Source organism: Arabidopsis thaliana, chromosome 5, assembly GCF_000001735.4.
Source record: "Arabidopsis thaliana chromosome 5, partial sequence".
NCBI classification, from domain to species: domain Eukaryota; kingdom Viridiplantae; phylum Streptophyta; class Magnoliopsida; order Brassicales; family Brassicaceae; genus Arabidopsis; species Arabidopsis thaliana.
The window spans coordinates 8,353,684-8,374,947 of NC_003076.8; the positions used below are offsets into that span (position 1 = coordinate 8,353,684).

At 35.2% G+C, this 21,264-nt stretch overlaps 7 protein-coding genes and 1 long non-coding RNA gene across 11 annotated transcripts; 3 read left to right on the forward strand and 5 right to left on the reverse strand.

The window, feature by feature from the left end:
• Positions 1 to 953: 953 nt before the first annotated feature.
• On the forward strand, positions 954 to 2,242 carry AT5G24460 (RING-H2 zinc finger protein). The gene has a single exon (NM_122354.4). The coding sequence runs from the start codon at positions 1,132 to 1,134 to the stop codon at positions 2,032 to 2,034; it is 903 nt and encodes a 300-aa protein (NP_197834.1). The 5' UTR covers positions 954 to 1,131; the 3' UTR covers positions 2,035 to 2,242.
• Positions 2,243 to 2,520: 278 nt separating this feature from the next.
• PRR5 (two-component response regulator-like protein) lies at positions 2,521 to 4,863 on the reverse strand (the record flags this gene model as incomplete). Its single annotated transcript, NM_122355.4, has 6 exons — positions 2,521 to 2,613; positions 2,698 to 3,307; positions 3,401 to 3,855; positions 4,011 to 4,141; positions 4,221 to 4,382; positions 4,638 to 4,863. The coding sequence occupies 6 exons, from the start codon at positions 4,861 to 4,863 to the stop codon at positions 2,521 to 2,523; spliced, it is 1,677 nt and encodes a 558-aa protein (NP_568446.2).
• Positions 4,864 to 6,152: 1,289 nt separating this feature from the next.
• Positions 6,153 to 6,543, forward strand: AT5G03755. The gene is made up of 2 exons (NR_142707.1): positions 6,153 to 6,258; positions 6,445 to 6,543. It is a non-coding gene; the product is annotated as an other RNA (long non-coding RNA).
• A 3,604-nt stretch (positions 6,544 to 10,147) lies between these two features.
• AT5G24480 (Beta-galactosidase related protein) lies at positions 10,148 to 11,353 on the reverse strand (the record flags this gene model as incomplete). The annotated part of the gene is made up of 2 exons (NM_122356.1): positions 10,148 to 10,715; positions 10,869 to 11,353. 2 exons carry the CDS (start codon positions 11,351 to 11,353, stop codon positions 10,148 to 10,150), a joined length of 1,053 nt encoding a protein of 350 aa, NP_197836.1.
• Positions 11,354 to 11,917: 564 nt separating this feature from the next.
• AT5G24490 (30S ribosomal protein) lies at positions 11,918 to 13,777 on the forward strand. The gene is made up of 5 exons (NM_122357.3): positions 11,918 to 12,282; positions 12,544 to 12,687; positions 12,781 to 13,047; positions 13,141 to 13,249; positions 13,365 to 13,777. The coding sequence occupies exons 1-5, from the start codon at positions 12,007 to 12,009 to the stop codon at positions 13,493 to 13,495; spliced, it is 927 nt and encodes a 308-aa protein (NP_568447.1). The 5' UTR covers positions 11,918 to 12,006; the 3' UTR covers positions 13,496 to 13,777.
• AT5G24500 (fantom protein) lies at positions 13,619 to 15,254 on the reverse strand. Its single transcript, NM_122358.4, has 3 exons — positions 14,187 to 15,254; positions 13,956 to 14,017; positions 13,619 to 13,881 (listed from the first exon to the last, which is right to left on the reverse strand). Exons 1-3 carry the CDS (start codon positions 15,030 to 15,032, stop codon positions 13,785 to 13,787), a joined length of 1,005 nt encoding a protein of 334 aa, NP_197838.2. The 5' UTR covers positions 15,033 to 15,254; the 3' UTR covers positions 13,619 to 13,784.
• Positions 15,255 to 15,457: 203 nt separating this feature from the next.
• Positions 15,458 to 16,436, reverse strand: AT5G24510 (60S acidic ribosomal protein family). Its single transcript, NM_122359.3, has 3 exons — positions 16,115 to 16,436; positions 15,743 to 15,955; positions 15,458 to 15,665 (listed from the first exon to the last, which is right to left on the reverse strand). Exons 1-3 carry the CDS (start codon positions 16,181 to 16,183, stop codon positions 15,612 to 15,614), a joined length of 336 nt encoding a protein of 111 aa, NP_197839.1. The 5' UTR covers positions 16,184 to 16,436; the 3' UTR covers positions 15,458 to 15,611.
• A 197-nt stretch (positions 16,437 to 16,633) lies between these two features.
• Positions 16,634 to 19,164, reverse strand: TTG1 (Transducin/WD40 repeat-like superfamily protein). Of its 4 annotated transcripts, none has more exons than NM_001343878.1 (3): positions 18,024 to 19,164; positions 17,007 to 17,323; positions 16,884 to 16,918 (listed from the first exon to the last, which is right to left on the reverse strand). In NM_001343878.1, the coding sequence occupies exon 1, from the start codon at positions 19,048 to 19,050 to the stop codon at positions 18,025 to 18,027; it is 1,026 nt and encodes a 341-aa protein (NP_001318637.1). In that variant the 5' UTR covers positions 19,051 to 19,164; the 3' UTR covers positions 16,884 to 16,918; positions 17,007 to 17,323; position 18,024. The 4 variants fall into 4 exon arrangements, with proteins under 4 accessions (NP_851069.1, NP_001318637.1, NP_197840.1 ...); NM_122360.2 differs by lacking the exon at positions 16,884 to 16,918 and adding an exon at positions 17,449 to 17,497 and having other exon boundaries at positions 17,023 to 17,323; NM_180738.3 differs by having other exon boundaries at positions 16,634 to 17,323.
• Positions 19,165 to 21,264: the final 2,100 nt, after the last annotated feature.

Genomic DNA, 21,264 nt, shown 5'->3' on the forward strand with positions numbered 1-21,264 from the left:
GATTTGATATGTTTAGTATTAGTGGTCTTAAAAAAATAATAAATTAAAGATTTAATCCGTATTGAAACGGTTAATTAATTATATTTTAATTTTTTATTAATGTTGATTCAAAAACCCGTCTCTCCAAATTCGTCTTGCCAAAAAGCCATTTATTTTATTAATATTAATTTTATTTATGATATGACTCTAAATTATAATCTAAACATTTTAGCTAATAACATAGGAGTGCACCATATTTATTTAATAGGGAAATGTATCATATGACCCGAATGCACTTTTACCCAAATCCACCAAAAAGGTCTTGCAAAAATACTATAGAGATAAGAAACGATAGTTAGTTTTGATAGGTATAAGATTAGCAAATATATTAGTTAGCTTAAATTAGTTAAAGAATACAAATTGAAAAGGTATATTACACTTTATTCGAATATAGTATCAAAATTTATGTAACACAGAGATTTGATAAATTTTTAATTGTTGAATACTTTTTTTTTTGCTAATTTTTATGTAATTAAGATTTAATTGATTTCGTATATAAAATATGAAATTATTTTACGAACTTATTTGTTTATAATTTGGTAACAGATAGATATTTGAATATTCAGTATATTTTGCTTCAGATTAGGAAATCTTTGATGACCCGTCTTTAGATCCAATAAGCCCTATAATTAAGAGATGAATATTGTCGTTAAATGATTTTGGTAACCTTAATGACGTCATAAAAGGATTTTGTTTTTGATTAAATTTTTCTAATGGCATTGTTATGTAATTAATTATAAAAGTTAAGGTTATATATAAAATATACTTTCCAAATAATATAGTAGGATTAGGTAACGGTTAATTGTAATTTCAAACGTGAGATTCATTGTGCAAATTAAAGAGAATCTAGTAAAAAATAAAACTAAAGGGTAAAAAGTTAAATTATAAAAAGATAAGATCCATTGTGCAATTAAAGAGAATCTAGTTATTAAAGATTAGATATGCGAATAATCGTCGTCACAATCTCTTCCTCATATTTATTTCTCTGGTCTTATTTATTTATTAATAGGCCTCTCTGAATCTTCTTCGGTACGAGTATGAGCCACGATAGAGAGTTGGTTTCGATCGTTAGGGGTATTTTGGTCAATTGACATGTTCGTTGGCCCATCTCCGCCGCACACACCACTCGTTAACCGCCGTAACATCAACAACCACCGGCCTCGTAACGCAACCGTCACCTCCGCTTTACCTGATATTTTCCTCGCGGCGGTCTCTCTCCTTTTCCTCTGGTCATCTCCTAAACCTCTAGTCTCTCTTCCTCCGAACAGATTCTCTTTCCCTCTAAATCCTCGCCGTCGATCCATCACCGCCATGTCTCGCCGATCTCCTCCTCCTCCTCCTCCTACTCAACGCTTCGCTAATCCTCAATCTCTCTCCGATTGGCTCGAATCGCGATTACCTTCCGATTCATTCGCCGCTTGGGGAGTCAAACCGGGAACCAAAAACGTTCATAACCTCTGGCTAGAACTCTCCGACGGCGAAACTTCTCTCGCCGATTCAACTCCTCCAGTACGCACCGTCAACGTCGTCACCGTTCGAGTAATCGGAAAAAACGGACGAATCCTAGTGGAAGCTCATCAGGAATTATCCGATGGGAGTATTCGTGAAAGATTTCGTCCTTTATCAGAGAAAATGAAGCCTGAAGAATCTCCCGACGAAGCAGTTTTTCGCGCCATAAAAGAAGAGCTCGGATCTATCTTCAATGGCGATGGTGATAACATTGGACAGAGAATTAAGATTCTTCCCGGAACTTATAACAGAAGAGTTGAAGAAAGGAACTCGCTATCGTATCCAGGATTACCGGCGCGTTACGCTCTTCACTCTGTGAATGCAACGGTGGAGGGATTACCGGAGCAAGATTTCTGTACGGAGGAAAAAGAGTACGAGGGAGGAGACTCGACGAAAGATTCGGTTGAAACACTCGCCGCTGGGAATGCTGTAACTGTGAAACGACATTACTGGAAATGGGTTAGTCCTGATTCGATTCGATCTTAAAAAAAATCTCAAAACAAAGCTTTTCACAAATTTTATCAATCTTGCTTTTGATACATGAATAATCAGAGAGCCATGTAGAGATACATATACACATTTATATATGTTCATAATCATCTTCTTCGTTTGGCTATTTTTGTGTTAGTGGATACTATTCTCCAGAAGTTTTGATCTCACTATAGCTTATCTTCTTCGAGTTCATTGTTTTGTGCTGAAATTTGTTTAGCTGAGATTTTGTCAATCTTTCTAATTCGTCTTGCAAGTTACAGAAACGTAATCCAAATGTATGTAGTTACAGATCTAACGTAGATTCTAACTAAAACTCAACAACAAGCTCGAAAGATGTGTATGTACACACAAATGTGTCACCAAATCTAACGTATGTGGAATTAGTTGTACAAAGAACAGCTCCTGCATCGGAGAAAACAAAATTCCTCTAGTTGATGATACAAAATTGAACTGTATATAATATATCAATTTGTTGGATCACTATGGAGCTTGTGTGGATTGGACTTGACGAACGAATTGGCCTTTGATTCGTGGTCGTTGCTCTGCTAATTTCTTCCGGCTCTCGTAACGAACCTGTTAAGTCATTCAAAGGTTCCTTTAGTATCATTACGTTATGAGTTCATCTATGTGATGGAACCATCGAAGTTAAGTTTTTACCTTTTTCTCATAACATCTGTCCTTTCGCTTCATTCGGAATTTGGTTAAAGCGGCTTCTCGTTGAAGAGATTGCTGAATTTTCCCGACGGATAATGAATAGCCATCTTCGTTCTTCTTCTCAATAAGCTGATCAATGTGATTGCCTATTGCACTATGTTCGGTTGCAGAAGAGACGTATCTCCTCTCATCTACATCCATGGAACAATCCCGGTCTTGTAACCCCTCGGGTTTACTGTTGAATGGGTGAAACATGGAACTGTACTCATGCGGGCTAACGGAACTAGGGCTTGGGGAGAGTGAAGCAGGAGCCATTGCAGATGTATAAGCTGTGTTGGGATCTCTGAACTGTATATTGTTGATAGGGGTTGGCGTAGGGTATGAACTCTGTCCCGGCCAAGAATTCAGCTGATTACTAAACGGTGGACCAGGTGAGTCAGCTCCAGTGTAAAAGCTGGTGTCGTTTCTTCTTGGAGCATTTGGAGGCGGTTCAGATGTATTGTATTGGTTCATTAGCACAATGTTATCATCTTGACTTGCTGCAACATTCTTTCTTTGATCAGTAACCACTGGGGAGGCTGAACATTGTGTCTGCAACGGCCTGTGAACGTACCTGCAACAAGAACATAACACACACAATCAGCAGAAAGAACGACAACTATTGAACGATTAATAGAAAGAAGAATTGAGAAATTAGACAACTCACCGTGTGAAAGCTGAGGCACTAGAAGGATGAAGAGAAGGCCGGTCTCCAGAAGATTGGTTCTCAGAAGCATTAGGTCTTCTCAGAGAAAGATCAAGCTCTATCCGAGATTCGTATTGAGCAACACTTTCTTCTCTGTTACGTCGTCCAGTTCTTCTAAACGATGCTCCCATGAAGTCAATGGCTTCTGCTTGCTTACTCTGCAACTCATTTGCTAGAAGCCGTGTCTCATTAAACTGAGACTTTGCGCACTCCATCTGTACTGCGTCTCTCGCACTAACCTCCACGTCTGCGCTCTCACCTTCCATCTCTGGTCTTGTACACGAGCTCTGGGCATCACCACCATTCCCACTCACAACATGATCGTCTCTCTTTCCGTTCGAGTTGTTTGCAGACGCACCCTCGGCTTTCTGCTGTCCAACACTCTCATTCCATGGAAAGCTATCAGGAGCAAGTGACTGTAAAAGATAATCAAAACCAAAAACAAATCTGAGAACTCAATCATCTTTTCAAGACAACGAAATTTCCCAGAACTTATATAAGAACGGGTTTAAGTTGTAGAGATAATTCATCACACATAAAGCTTAAAACAAAAGATGGATATGAAACATACAGTTTGTCTTCTCCAGACATGCTGCCAAAGATTTCTAAGCTCATTCCTCCTCAACGGCTTAACAAGATAATCAGCCGCACCTTTCAACATACACTTATACACAGTATTCACCGAGTCCTGTGTCGACATCACTGGAAAAAAAAACAATACATAATGAGCCAAAAAATCATTTCAAAACGATGGAAGAAAAAGATGTATATATCAACGTACTTATAACAGGAATGTTCTTGCAAATATCATGCTCCATGATAAGTGTTAGCAGAGCATATCCAGATATTGAAGGTAGATCAACCTCTGTTAATATCAAATCAACACTTTCAGGCTTTCCTTTTAGCATCTCCCAAGCTTTTAAGCCATCAGGTACTGCAGCAACTGATCAATACACAAAACCAAACCACATTAATACAAATCCTTTTAGCTTGTTGTAGAAACTAAGCGTTGATAAAGATTTCTATATGAACACAAAACCGACAAAAAAATCGTTGACTTTTCTAAATTTGACTTTGAATTGTAACATTTAGCCGCACGCGAATCAGATTCAAAACATTAGCATCTCAATCGAATTCATAATTCTCAGATTCTATACAAACAAAACCTAAATCTCAAGCATTGAAACCAGAAACTAACCTCTGTAACTACATTTCCTGAGAAGAGCAGCGATAATCTGTCTAGTAGAATCATCAGCTTCAACGAGCAAAACTCTAAGCGCGATTTTCGGGAGAAATCTCTCCCACTTCACCAAACCATCAACACCGGCGTCTTTCTTCCGAATCTTCCGACGTGATAACTTTCCTCCGCCAGCTTCAGGTGCTTTAACCACCGTCACTTCAACTACTTCCTCGCTACTAGTCATTATCACAACACAAACACTTAGCTTTGAAAAACCTAAATCGATTATTGAAGAAGAAGAAGAAAGCTCCAGAGAAAGAGAAACAGTTACAAAACAAATCAAAATATTTGTGAGTGGAGAGATAAATGAGAAGAGAGCAAAAAAAAGAACTTTATTCTTTCTATAATAGTGTGGAGAAAAGAAAATATCTAGAAAAAATCTAGCGAATGTTTTAACGGTTATGATTGAAAGTGGGTGGCGAACCGACCATGATCTAACGGTTGTGGAAAGAGTATTTGGATTTGAAAAAATATCTAGTAGAATTGGCTGACGTGGCCACGTTTGCCACATCAGCAAAATACTGTATACGAGACAAAAGAGATCCAATACGCCAAATAACCTTCTTTTAAGAAAAAATTGGTGTGGTGGCTAGCCTTTGGTTTTTCTATGTGGTTCATATTTAAAGTTGGATTTAATTTTTTATTATACTTTACCAAAATATTTATTGCAATTGATGTTTATGTATTTGTGATGGAGAAATATTTAGTGAATTTCTTGTTTATTTTTCTTTTAATAAGAGATCAACACTAAACATTGAAACTATTACTTATTTGATGCTTCTAAATTTTACTTTTATTTTAAAATGTATTTTATATTATTGTTCAGACATTTTAGCTTTTGAGTACCTATAAAAATCCCACTCGTGACTTTTGGGATAATACCAAACCCAAAAAATATCTAATGCTAGTGGGAAAAAGTATCTATACAAATTTATCCAAAAACAATTGTATTATTTTCTGTTTGGTACATAGGTTTGCAATTTGTTTATTTTAAAAACAATAAGGATATTTCAATTTTTTTTCACATAAGAAAATCAAGGACACATGGTATAATTTATTTTCTGAAATAACAAATAAGAACTTTTTGTTAATGAATTAATTATACATATATTTCAATATTATTTTTTGGCACAAAAAACATTTGCTTACACCAAATGATCACTGGTGCTAACTAATAGCAAATGTCATATATTATTTTATATTTTTTCGGCCAGCCATATATTTTAGTCACGAAATAAGAACACTTTAATATTGATTTGCATTAGAAAAGAAATGGAACAATCAAACAAATGAATATCGATCATAGAGATTCATAGTTTACCAAATTTTTATCAACATTTTGGTTTTTTCTATTGCTACTATTTTGGTTGCGTGGTGGAATAAATCAAATGGAACATGCACGAGTCAAGAGTAGGGACAAAGGGTGATGAATTTTAAAGTAATTTTCCGCGGCTAGATATTTTGTTGTTGGGTGGGATTAGATTAGAGACACTTGTTTAAAAACCTCGTGGTTCTTTGGTGGATAGGAATATGACACGTGTATGGTTATTATCTGACACAGTCTTTCACCTTTAAATGGTAGCTGTCACTGTCAGAGACTAAATATCTTCTTTTTTCCTTGTCTCTTTACGCGCCCGCGAGTGTAATATATCTCTCCTACTCGCTCTCTTGTAACAAGAGTCTTGTCCTACGCTATGACTTTCTTTTTTATTGACTGGACCCTATGGTTTTCTTCTCTTAATCAAACTTAGTAAACTACTAGGTAATAAAAAAGGACAATTAGTGTAATGATCAATCAAACAAATGAAGAAAATGGTTAATAATAAGCCAGGTGGTTTAGTTCCTTGTACTAGCACTTCATGCGTTAAACTGAGAAATAGGTTTAGGCCGGCGTGTTTTATTGACAAAAGAAAAATAAGTGCTATATAGGAAAACTATGTCAGTGACAAATTTTTATTGTTGTTAGATGGGTTTAATTAACATTGTTTTACTATATTGTTGCTGGTCACATAATTGACAGCATATATTAGAAATTTTATTATGATGTTGCTAATAGAAATGATATAAAATAGACAAAATAATTAAGTCGCATTCGTCCAATAATAAACCAGAAAATAATTATTCGTCATTTGGATTTCAGTAATATTGGTCACCGAAGTTCGAATTTTAACATAGTTTTTTCGGGCTTGAAGATTACTCTTTGGACATAAAAAACCATTAAAATCATCTGAATTATCAAAAAAAATTTGTATAATGATGATAACGATATATAATGTCAAATAATTTTTACGGATAACAACTTTACTGTGGTATCTAAATAATAAGTTATTTTTTTATAATATGTAATAGAAAGTACGAAATTCGAGAAAGAATTACATTTTTAAAACATTAGCAACTGTTTTTAAAAGTAATCACTGTTCTATGATCAATACTTATTTGATAAATTACAACTATTTGAAAGTATATTTATTTTATTAATCAAAAAGATAATATGTGGGGCAAAATTAAAATTCAACTACACAACATGATACTTTGAAACAAATTTTTTACTATTTTTGTTTTGTCGCCCAAACTTTAAATTACTTGAACTCGAACCTATGATATACAGACGAGCGTAATAACCACAATTGACTAATAACTCAACGATATATAAGAAAAAGAAAATGTTTGATTAATTGGTTGGATGATGCTCTACGCACCGGTGTTGAAGTGTAGTGGATCAATGACTTTTGGCTTGAGGAATAAAATCTAAAGATATTTTGGCCTAACTTACACTGAACATGCTCCATCTTTTTTCAAACAGATATTTTTTGTCTGTGTGATATTTCCATGGCCTCTCTTTTTGTGTGGCCAACTTTGATATTTCCTTTTTTTTTTGTTCTTTACAGTATGTGTATGATGTTTTTCTTCATTTTTAGGCCACTTGAGATATTTCCATCTTATAATATCATAAATGGCTAATGGTCTGCTCTATGAACAAACAAACAAAAAGGCTAATGGCTTATCCATTTTCCCAAAAAACTTAAGCTAGTTGGCATTAATGGTCTTCAAAACATCCATACAATCAAACATTATCTACGTTAGATAATCTAACCAATCCGTTAATCTAATTAAAGATTATATGTAAATCTTGAGATAGGCCGATATTGATATCATGGTGGATAAAAAAACTTCAAATTAATTTTGCTGAGTTGCATGAAAACAATGTTTTGCCGATGTTTTAGGTAATGATTTTTTTTTTGAGTCAATTCCATCTAATATATTTAATCGTCATCAACATGTTGTTCTATCTAGACCACAAATGAATTTTGTCTTTCTATGGTTAAATGTTTTCACTGATATGTAATAGTAATATAATGGGTTAGTAATATTAGATAGATATTTTTGAAAAGATATCTTTATAAAAATGATGCGTGACAAAATCTTAAATTAATAAATTATTTTTATCTATAAAAACCAAAACTATAGTAGATTTGATCAATAAAGATATACCTTAGATTTGTTATTTCCTAATAGCCCTAATGTTCCTTGTATGTAGCAGTAGGCGACTACAAGTTAGAAGAAACCTTGATACATATGTTCAGGGCCAGCCCTGACATTTTGTGGGTCAAAACTCAAAAAAAGAAAATTTAAGGTTAAGTTAGAAGGTTAAAAAATTTGGGGCAATTATTGGAAAATGAGTAAAATAAAGGATGCTTTGTAAATAAGCTTTGCTGAAAAAAATGGAGGTCACAGCAAATGTTTTATCCTGCTGTGTCCAGATGTGTCGAAGATCAGCTCTGCATATGCTAACGAAGGATCTAAAAAAGAATATGTAATTGGAAAATGCTTAGTTTCTACGAGACAAGTCGTACTATAATAAATACTAATGCCAAATTTAAAACATATTATTAGAAGGAAAAAAGAATCAGTAAGTAAAAAACAAATAGGAATGTCTAATTATTACTAGATTAACCCAAAAACAAATAGGAATGTCACTAAGTAAAAAACAAAACTCTTTGGAATGGATGATTTGAATGAATTTCATGGTTAGTTTACAATAGCCAACAACACATGGATCTCTAATTGTCCACAAAACCCGTGATTCCTAAGCTTATTCAAGATCCCAACATGCAATAGCTTTTTTCTATCTATTTGTTTACGATGATTGAGATTATTAATCATTATTACAAATTAATAAATGTCATTTTTACAACAAAAATCATTAAAATACAGTGCATATCATATAAAACAAATTTTGTACAATCAATTTCAATTTGTTATCATCTATTGTGAATATTATTTTTCTAAACCGATGCAAGATTGATAGTATCCAAAATATTACTATTACATGATTTATATTGTCTAAACTAGTGTATTTTAAAAATCTTATTGTGAAATGCCTTACAATAACAAAATTTAAAATTTTCACTTTAAATATTAATCTCCCAATATTATTAATTTAGAGAGGTTTTAGTTTTACTGTAATTAGTATATTTGACACATATTTTGTTTCTTACTTATAATTTTGATTAAAGATTAAACAAATCACTAAAATTAATAATGTTGGGACCATGAATTTCTATTAATTTATAGAAGTATTAATTTATAGAGAGTTTAGACTAATTTTATAATTTTAAAAAAATATTGAGTTTGAAATAATTTTGTTTTATTTATAATCATTATTTTTCTAAAAGTAATTGTAAATAAGAATAACTTATTGTGTCTATCAAATAACAAAAAAGTGTTTTCGATGTAGTAAAAATATTAAAATTGAACATTGCCAAGAATTAGTATAATAAAAATAAAAATAATAGCAAATTCATAATTTACTAATTTTTCTAACATATAACATATATATATTTTAAAATTTTTTTTTCAATTATTAATTTATGTTATTAATGGGACCATATATTTACATAGAATTTTTAAAATAAGTATAATCTTATTAATTTATCGATTTGTGTTATTTTTTACACTGGTACCAACTCGGGACCGAAATTTTTTATTAATTTATACAGATTATTAATTTATTAAATATTAATTTATAGAGGTTATACTGTAGTTAGCATAATCAATTATTATGTTAGCTAATTAATGACTAAATCACACGCATATAAAATAAACTATGTTGAGAAGAAAACAAAACACAAAATAAAGTAATGACCAAATTGAATTAGTAAGAAAAGCATTGTCCACATATATTCTCACTATTATTGACGGAAAACAAAATCTTAATATGTAATCGAGCTCAAAAATCAAAATACAATACTAATTTTTTTAAAAACCGTATAACCTTTCATGAATCATTGTTTAGATTTTTATCCTTGACATCACTTGGTGCATGCTTATGACGTGTAATGAAGATTTTGGTCGATATCTTGTTGCGATATCACTTATGAATTTTCTTTTTGTCAAACAAGCCTTTTGCATTTCATTCATTTTATCCCCTAAGAGCAAAGGTTACAAAATTTTCGAGTATAAAAAGGTTACAACAACTTCAGAGAACTAGAATTAACAACAAGAAAAGGTCGATAGCTTTTATAATCCATAGAGGAACAGAGACAGAAGCAATCAAACAACAAGCCACATATGACCTCATGATGTATCATAGACACTTTCGCGACCAAGTCAGGGAGCTTTGGTGTAGTCACGATCAAGAAAACTTGATCTTTTGACTTTGAAAATGTGTCCTTTGCCACATGGCTTGCCGGCACGAAGCGCAATAAGGACGTAAGGACCAATGGTGGAGACTCATGGGAGGTAAAGGTTTTTTCGGGTTTGGTTTGGGGCTCTAGGTTTAGGATTAACGGGTAAAAATGATTAGAGAAGATTTGGTAACCACCGTTCCTTGGAGACGGGATCATAATGCCATTCTTCATCAAACTTTTACTTTCAAGAGTAGTGCCCAAGGTGTAGCTAATTATCTCAAGGATGAAGTCAATAAGCAAATGAATCGGAGATGAACACTTAAAGAAGCTTCGGTAATCATCGCTCCTTAGAGACGGGATCATAATGTCGATCATCTTCAAACATTTAGCAACATGAATAAGACACCTATGTGATTCTAAAGACAAGGTTCTCAAGAGATTTTTGTACCAACCTAGCAGCAATGTGTGATTAAGACTCAATCGATGTCCATTAGCAATTGGTATCATGAATCGACACAAATGCAAACTAAAAGAAGGCAAACATCAAGTTGAATCAAACCTATGATTTTGCGGAAACGCTTTGGAGGGGCCGGGCCAAGTCATTAAAGGAGATGGGTCATTGCTTTTGGGGATAGGCCTAGAATTGGTTAATGGGCTCAAACATGAGTGGCCCATTAAGAGAAACCGTAGCAAGGCTTCCGTTGAACAGAGGACGGTGATGGTACGACGGATCTGTGGTGACAGATAGGACCTCCGATGAAAGCTAAGCGATGTCGTTGGGACTGAGATCATCAACGACGAGGTACACACATAAAAGAGATCGGAGGTAAGGGTGGTGATGGATGAGATCGGATCGGATTTAGATCGGAAGAGATGGGGTTGTTCTGTTGGAGAACACTTCAAAAAGGTCGATGCAGACAAAGGCTGAGGAGAAGGAAGGGTCGCCGGCCAACTCCTCTGCCCTCTGTCACTGGTCAATGAGCAGTCGAAAAAATGAATCGATTGAAAATGTGGTCGGGATGATTGAGAGAAGAGCCAAAGCATAAATAAAAAGAGAAAGAGGTAACAAAATGTGTGAAGCAACGGAAAGAAATCCCGACGCCGGTGAGCAGAAGCTTCACCGGATGACGTAGTAAGGGTAGACTCTTCGATATTAGTGCTTGGAAGAGTTTTAGTGATTATTTAGTTTGTGATATACACTTACGAATTTTCTAATGTTGAACATTAGTCAATGAAAAGGTTTATGAACGTCAGTACTAGTACATACTAAACTAAATTTACTACACTAAGAAATTACCACAAAAATTATGTAGAATTATCAAATTTTATTTGTGGAAATGTGAATGTAAGACCTTAATTTTATGAAAATTTTACAACAAAGAATTCATGTAACTAACTAATTTCTCATATAGAAACTAAATTAATCTTGTAAGTAAATTAAGTCTCATACTTTCATGTAATGCCAAAAGAATTAAAGAAGTGATAGTGAACACACATCTCAAATTAAAGGGACTAATTTGTAAGAAATGGAAAGAAAGGGGTTTATTTCACAATTCTTCTCGTTTTGCATATGTCATCATCCTTATCCATTTTTCACCTTATCCAAAATATTTTCCACTTCCTTTCTCACTACTTCAGTCTTCAAGCTTCACTTCTCAGAAGAAAGTAAGATCTGCGAATCTCTCTCACTCTCACAAATGGCAACGCTTTTAGGTTTCTCTCAGACTAAGTTTCACCATTGCGGCGTCTGGATTTCTACGCCGCCGTGCTCATCTTCTTCCACGGTAGTCTCAATGGTGGGCTTGAATCGGACTGATTCGAAAAAGCTCCGTTCAGATTTCCTCGGCCAGATTGGTTACGAAGATCGGAGACAAGTAAGACACAGTTACTGTAGAAGCTCATTAGCTGTGAAAATGTCGTGGGACGGTCCTCTTGCTTCCGTCAAGTTGATCATCCAAGGAAAAAACCTCGAGGTTTGGATTCTGCTATTACACACTTGAAATTGATTGGATTCTGAACAAAATGTTGAATTTTATGTTGAGTTTTTCTGGGTTTCGATTATTGAGGAATGTTCATTAGAAAAGTTTTGAACTTTCTGGATACTGATTCTGTTAGGTTTATGATAGTGACTCTTGACTCTTACTCAGTGGGATTTATGTGTTCAACATTTTGGTTTTGATAGTTGAAGTTTGTTGTCTTCAATCAATTGGTTAACTTTGATACTGTTGTGGCAGTTATCAGAGCCAATTAAGCAGCATGTTGAAGAGAAAGTAGGCAAATCTGTTCAGAAACACAGTCATCTTGTGAGAGAAGTTGATGTAAGACTCTCTGTTCGTGGTGGAGAGTTTGGTAAAGGCCCTAGGATTCGAAGATGTGAGGTAAACATGTCGTTTTTATTGATTTGTTGTGACTTGATCTCGATATTAGAAACGCTTTCAGAAGCTAATATGTAGTTCCCTATGGTACTTAAGGTGACATTGTTTACAAAGAAGCATGGTGTTGTGCGTGCTGAGGAAGATGCTGAGACAGTATACGCTTGTATCGACTTGGTATCAACGATAATACAGAGGAAGCTGAGGAAGATCAAGGAGAAGGACTCAGACCATGGAAGGCACATGAAAGGTTTCAACAGATTGAAGGTAAGGGAACCAGTGATTGAGCCGGTTGTGGAGGATGTTGAGGACAGTACTGACTCGAGCGTAGGAGAAGAAGAAGAAGAGGATGATTTGATCAAGGAGGTTGGTCCAGACTTACCTAATAGGCTAATGCCTTATCATTGGAGTTTGCTGATCTTATGATGACGTTTTCTGTTATTGCGGGTTTTTCTACAGATTGTCCGTACCAAGACTTTCGAGATGCCACCATTGACTGTCGCTGAGGCAGTCGAGCAGCTGGAACTAGTCAGTCACGACTTCTATGGCTTCCAAAATGAAGAAACTGGTATGCATGTGACAATTTTATTTTCTTCCATAAATACTCGATTGCTTAAACCTCAGAGGAGTCGGAGGAAGATCAACAGGAATACTTACATTTTGATATTGTTTTTGGTTTGCAGGTGAGATAAACATAGTGTACAAGAGAAAAGAAGGAGGTTACGGTCTGATAATCCCAAAGAAAGACGGGAAGGCCGAGAAGGTTGAGCCGCTTCCAACCGAGCAATTGAATGAACACTCTTTCGCCGAGTAGACTGCCTCTGCTCACACCAAAACCGATAAGCTCATCTCTCCTTACAGTTTACCTGTGTAGGAGTTAGGGTTCTTGAATAAACAATGCAACAAAGATTGTAGAAGTCAGTGTACATAAAAAAATGGCCAACCACTCTTTGTTACTTTTGTGGTGAAAAGGAAGATCTTAATTCTCTTTCCATCAGATGATAGCAATACATTTTTTCATAAACAAGAATGTTACATAATAATCATACAACAGTCATCATCATATACATAAATGCCAAACTTGGTTTGGTTTAGTGACTCTATTAGGCCAAAGACCGATAACCTTGAGCCGCTGCTTCGCTGTTCTTCTTGCTTGTATGTATACCGAAAGAACCTTCTTTTCTAGGCTTAGAGAGCAACCTGGATAAGAGAAGAAGAGATGCCATTAATATACAGTAGGAGTAGAAGCCATTGAACACAGCTAACGAACTTGCCTTCGGCTGACATTGCTGCTTTCTGGTTCATCATGAATCTCTTCGACGTTATAGCGTGGATTCTGCAATGAAAATGAGACATATTAACAACACAGTTCGATTCGCATCGCATCGGTGAACACTGCAGAGACCTAATCCAGTTCTACTGCTAGTAATAACCTAATACATTATGACTATCAATGCCATTGGAATCACATAACGTAAGGATATGCAATAGTCATGATCACTCACATTGTCTGAAACTGATGTTGAAATCTTCATCTTCTTGCTTTTTTTCCGAGCAATTCCACCATCATCATCATCAACATCATCACATTTCCTCTTTTTCTTCTTCTTCTTCTTCATCAACTTCTTCAACTTCGAAACAACTCTTGATTTACCTTTCTTCTCTCTCACTTTCCAAACATTTCTCCTCCTGAAAACAAGTTTCTCAGATTTCCAAATCTTAAAGCTAGTATCAATCACGGTCACTTCACTTCTCGAAAACCCAACTAGATCTTTCTCTCCTTTCTCTTCTTCCTCATCCACACCATCACCTTCCACTACACTTCTTCTCCTCTCCCTAATCTCCGGCGCCGGAGGTTTCTTATTGTATGAACTACGCGACGATGAAGTAGCGAATTCACGAACACTAGGGAGACAATTAGCGTCGTCGCTTTTCTGATTTACCAACGGAACAACAACGTCTTCAGGAGTCTCTAAAGAGCAATGCCTAGGGTTTGATTGTTTCCTTGGTAACTTCTTCTTCCCGGGAATTGTGGAAGATTTAGAGGAGCCGCTGAAATTGAATAGCTCGAAGAGAACATCGCTCATCACGCCGTACCATTCTCCAGGAACTGGCTCCTCCGATGGACTTTCAGCTAATTCTGGATCTGAAGGAATTGGAGCAGATGGAGGTGAATCGGAAGCGGAACTAGTGGCGGCGATTTCCGTGTGGTGGTTGCGGCGGAGAAAGTCGTCGAGAGTAAGTGGATTGCCAGAAGCATCGTCATCGTCGGTTGTGAGGCCTCTGTTTAATCGGAGGCGGTTGAGCCAAGTGGAGGAGGCAGGTTTGTCGTCGATGATGGAGCTTAGCATCGGAGACGACGAAGATACAAATCTTGGCTCGTCTTTGTTTTGTTTTTTTTCTCTCTGCTGTGAATTTAAAAACAGTGCGCCGTTTGGATTACAGGAAAACTACAAATGAAAATCCTGAGTTCAACTACGCGTCGTCTTCTTATTATCATTTTTTTTTTTGGTAACAATAAATACGTCTTCATATGGTTTTGTTTTTATAAATCCAAAAATACTAAAACCAAAAAACATTGAAAAGCGGATTTTTCTCTATCTTTAATCTCTCGTAGTACTAATGTTAAAGCGGATTTTTTGGCACGAAAAGTTCGTACCCAACCGCTTCATATTATATTTGTAAACAACATTCCTCAGGATTGGCTCGTTTGAGTCCTAATTAATTTTCGGATGACAAAAAAAAAAAAAACATTGAAAAAGAAATTCCCCCATATTTTTGTTGTTGTATATATTTATTAAACAATAGCCAATAATAGATTTGATTTATTTTTGTTGTCTCTCATAAACAATCAAATAAATTGTAAATAATCAAAATATTCATATGAGGCAAAATTCATAAAATTTGGAAGCAAAGAAAAAGAAGCTCTTCTAGTCAAATAATCCGATTATCATGTCATCTTCACTCTCTTCTTTGATCACCTCCTAAGATTATAAAACAATTATACCATTTAGTATTTGATTTAGTAGTTTGTTGTAATTAATAATGTGATAATAAATACCATCTCATTCTTCTTCTCCTCGGGAATAGAGACTGATTGAGAAGCGGTAGGAGCAGCAGTGGTAACTGGACGAGCCACACCACAACCACCGGCTCCTACATTCATGATGAGATCGTCGATGTTCTTCTTCTCACATAGCTTAGCAAAGAGGCTAGGCCAGTATGACTCGACATTCACGTTGGCTGTTTTCACCAGTTTTGATATGTTCTCAGCCTAATAATTTTACATTATTACAACACTTAAGTGAGATCAGTTTGAAACCACAAGGCAAGAAAAGAGAGATGACGATTCTAGAGACTAAAACATAGGCTAAACAGTGTCTCAATAGCTAGAAAACAAATTTGAAGAAAGAGAGAAGAGAAGAAAACTAACGGTGATCTCGATTCCATCATCGTGGAGGATGAGAGCAGCATAAGTGCAGGCGAGCTCACTGGTCGACATTCTATCTACCTTTAACCTCTTTGTACTCTAAGTTGTATTATTATCGCTTGCATTTTAAGTTTTGAGGACGTAGGTATTTTATATTTGGGCTAGAATTTTGTAAAATTTAACCCATCACATAAAATCTGACAAGTAGCTTGATCTTAATTGTAACAAGATCACAACAAATTTAAAAACATTTTGACACATGTCAAATAGTTACATTTTAGAGTATACATTTGTTCCTAAATCTAAAAGATTTCATAAGCTAAATTTTCTATTTTGATCATCTTATAAATTGAAAAAAATATGAGTATCCATGTTTTCCAAATCACTTCTCAAACCATTAGAAAAACTCTATTTATATACAAAGAAACACATTGTGATTATTAGAATAAAATAAATAAAATTTTAAGTATGGTATGATATTATGGAGACAAAAGTTAAAAAGTAAAATTTTCATTTATAGTATATAGATTTATAACATTTTGGAATTCTACTATTAATGGTTTATAGATTCTTATATTTCTAGAGGAGATTATCGGATCAGTGATTTAAATTAATTCTCATTTTTTATAATTTTCAAGATTGAAAATTTTGCTACGATTTATAAGACTTCAGATGTGAAGATTCTAAAATATTTGTGTCAAACATTGGATTGTTTATAATAATTTACTCACCAAATTCCCATTGGAGTTCATTTCAAATCTTTGTGTCACATAGTCGACTGAAACTCCATTGAAATTCAATTTAAATCTGTGTCAAATAAACAAATAAGTCTTCCAATGGAATTTATACTGCAAATCTTTGTGTTAATTATGCAAAGAAGTTAATTCAAACTGACAAACTCCATTGGAATTCATTGCAAGCTGATTTATCTTAGAGACGTCCAATAAAGCAAGACAGGGTTGCATTGTACTAAGCTCCAATTACCAAATCTAAACACCAGAAACCGCAATATATCCTGGTTGGGTTTTATACACAACATAAGATAATAGTATCATTTGGTTCATCAAATGAATTCAGTTTTAGTTACAATCAGATAGATACAGAGTCATTGCGGACCTAAAAGCGAGAGGGAGCGCAAACCAAACCTACTTACGCACATGACGATTATACGGGTCTATGCTAAAATCCTTATTGATCACTTCACATCTGCACCTGACATCAAGTGAAATGTATAGTAATTATAAGGAAAGGTTATTTGATTTTCTAGGTTGCATATGTGCGTGTATATATGCAATGCTGTTGTCTAAATGAGTTACAAAAACCTGAAGCACACATACAAAGATGTTCAAACCAGCATGAAGTTTCCAATTCCACTTCTATATGTTTCTGAGGGCATACAGCACAGTCAGCAGTAAACAATTCTCAGATACTTCGTTAAATTAACAATATTTGTATACGTAGCTAGTGGCTTCGTTAAATTAAGAATAGATTGTCTCAAAAAAAAATAGACTGAAGAATTATGGGTAAAAATTAGAACCTGACGAGTGTACAACTATTCATCATATGATACATCAACTTAGATGAAAGCCAACATATGACTACTACACTATCAGCCATTACAGCAAGTGTGAGACCTGTCGCTAATAAGAGCCAATATATATGACTACTAAACTGTGATTTATGTATGCATAACAAAGTAATTGATTTTAACAGAGATATTGATTCAGGTAAATCTAAAACGAGTTAGTGTCAAATCTCTAGTGGCTTTGTTATCAAGAATCGAAAAAACGTTTAGTTACCAAACCTAGAAGACTATCTGTAATGCAACACAATCTAAACCAATAATCAATGCTTCCTCATTAGAATCTAGGCCTAGCAAATGAGAATTATGTAGCGAAACAGAAACTCTCACCTCAAACTCTAAGGAGCTGCATTTTGTTAGCAAAAGCAATACCAATCCAATCAGGCTGCGAAGAAGACCACTGCAACTGATTAATCTCCGAACCAGCCGAATAAACCGACATCGGATCAATCCCATTGGGTCCAGCAACAGTAGGAAGCTCCCAAATAAGAGCCTGTGTATCATCACCACCAGAACAAATATGTTTACAGCTCTGAGGCGCCCAAGCTATAGCATTCACACTAGCCTGATGTCTTTCAAGCTCAGCAACAGGCATAGTCGGCGAACGAATATCGAGAATCACAACCTTATTAGAATCCATCAAAATCGTAGCCATATATCTAAGATCTTGTTTGTTCCAAGCAAGTCTTAACAAAGGCGTATCAGGCTGAGGACTCTCGTAAATGATTGTAGAATGTTCCTTATCACGTAAATCAAAGATCCTAACGGATCCATCAGCAGAGACTGATGCGAAAACCCTAGCTTCTCCCCAAGCAATGTCATGAACCTCTTTATCATGAGCTATAAGCTGAGTCTCAACAACAGACTTCTCAATATCCCAAATCGTACACGTCGTATCAATACTACAAGTTCCGAGACGTTTCGGCTCTACATCGTTCCAATCGAAGGAAGTCAACGGCGCACAAAACTCGCTCGTTTTGCTGTTGTTGAGAACCGAGATTGGCTCGACGGTTGATGAATCTTCGTTAATTTCCCAAAGACGGAGGAAATCGCCGGAGGAAGCGAGGAGATCTCCGGAGGAAGGACGACGGAGAGAAGGAGGACTGAACATTAGCTTTGTTGGAGGATAAGGATGCTCGAAGGAGAGATTCGGGAGAGGCTTAACGGTCATTGAATCGGAATCGAAAGAGAGAATGTCGATGCGGTTGTTGTAATCTTCGAGGAAGCTTCCGACGGCGATTCTGTGACCGGAGGATGAGCGGAGAGAAGAGAAAGCCATGGCGTAGAGTGGATATGGTGAGTCGTATGTGACGGCGGTTTCCGATCTGGATAACGAATCTGGAGCTGAATTATCCATGGAAATGTGTGGTGCTGATTCGATTCGAGATTTGGCTTCTTCACGACGAAAGTGAGAGGAGAGTTTTGAGGTCAGTGTCAGTCGGATTTTTCAAGAGACGGAGAAATAATCAATGGAGACGGCGTAGATATAAACCCTCTGGATTAATCAGTATCTTTTAATGTATCTATTGATAATGGGCTTCTGTATATTCAGATAATGGGCCTTTTATTTTAACGTTAAGAGCTATAGAATGGCCTAATTATTGGATCACTAGGATGACATGAAACACTAACAACATTAATATGTGACACTCTAATCATTTTACTAACAATTGTCTAATTCAGCTAAAATAAATTGTTTGTGATTAAGATAATCAACAATCCTTTTTTATTATTATTATTAAGAAAATGTAAAATTTATTCGAAAAAAGCTTTTAACATTCGGTAAATAATTTGCATACAATTTTTCAAGAAAGTTCTACTCCCCTTTAGTGTTTATATTAAAGCAAACCAAGCTTCCATGCATTCATCGTAGCTTCTATCTCCTTGTTCACGAATAGAGAAGATCCAGATTCAAATTTGTTTGTCAATATTTGGAAGCAGTTGCGCCGGCGGTAATGGTGCCTCTCCATGTCTCGTATTGTTGCTCTCTCTCCATATGGAATAAACGCGATCTCAAAGGTGTAACGTGCTAAAAAGAGATTTAGTCTTCCCAATGACGTGTCTGTGAGGGTTCTTTCAACATCACTCCACCTTGCAAGTGAATAATAAGCTTAGTTAGTCTGCTAATCTTTATCTGAAATTTGGTTGTTGGCATTTATCATAAGACATCGAAGTTGTAAATTTGGAGACAATATAAATCTAGCATTAAACACATGTCAAATGGAGGATTTATCAAGTGGTAACATAAATTCTTATCATAATCTAGCATAAGTCATGAATCAATAAATAAATAATAAAAACTAACCACTAAATATGATGAAAAGCATAAACATAACTAAAGAATATAAATAAAAGATAAGAGATTAAAAGGTGAAAAAATCTTTTACTAATTGGAATGAGAATATGAAGATCTTGATCCAAAATGTAAGAACATTATATAGATCTCAAAATTTATGAAGGGAGAAGAAAACTTAGGTTAAAAATGTCTAAAGCTTACTTAAATAAGAAAAGATTCAAATTAAACATGACTAGAATATGTGTAGAAAACTCGAAATAATGTTTTTTAAAACACATTTATGGGTTATTACGATTTTTCTGTACAATGACAGAGGTTCAAATTTAGAGGAAAGGGACATAACGAAAGACGCCCTACTTTGACATGCCCTACCTGCTTCAACCCCAAACCCACGTTTACTCCAAATTCATACTATTTGATATTACATCAATCAATACAAATAGATACATCCAATAATTCGTACATACTCGTGATATTCACTTATTTAGAATAATAGTCAATAGTTCATACTGTAATTAATAAATTAGCCCATTGACGACAAAAAAAAATGAGCTCATTAATTAGCTACCTAGTATATTATCTTGATCAAATGTTGGTAATTCAATTAGCTAGTTTTTGGGGAGAATAAAGTATGGAAGAATAGGGTGCGGTTCATAAGAGAGTTAGCTAAGGAGGTATTGGAGGCGAGAGCTAGTAGCGGAAAGGCAACACAAAGGGCTGGTCGGGTTGAGAAGCTGATAAAATGGCTTATCTCGTCTATGGGCTGGTTTAAATTAAATACTGATGGGGTATTTTATGGCAATTCGAGACTCGCGGCTGGTGGTGGTCTGATACGTAATGAGGAGGGTGAATGGTGTGGAGGCTATGCGCTAAACATAAGGATGCTTATTTTATGGCCTATCTACCAACTTGACATTAAGAATGCTTATTTACAACGTATGAGACCGTTTGCCTGTTTTCATCCCCATATTTGTGGTAAATGGTGGTTGAGATTTTGAAGACAAGGTTATGGGACTCTCATCTGCTATCATTTCCAGTACGTTTGCGCTATAGTTTTTTATCGAAAAACTAGATTGACCGTGTTTCACATATAGAGAGGCTAATCATTTTACGGACATGTTAACAAACTATGCTTGTCTTTAAGCTTTTATGCTCTTGTTTATGTTCTCCGGTGTGCGGATGAAATCTTACGGGATGATGTTTCTAGACCTGTTTGTTCAAGACGAGTGATTGTGTAATTGTTATTTTTGTTTTTTAATAGAAGTCGGGAGACAT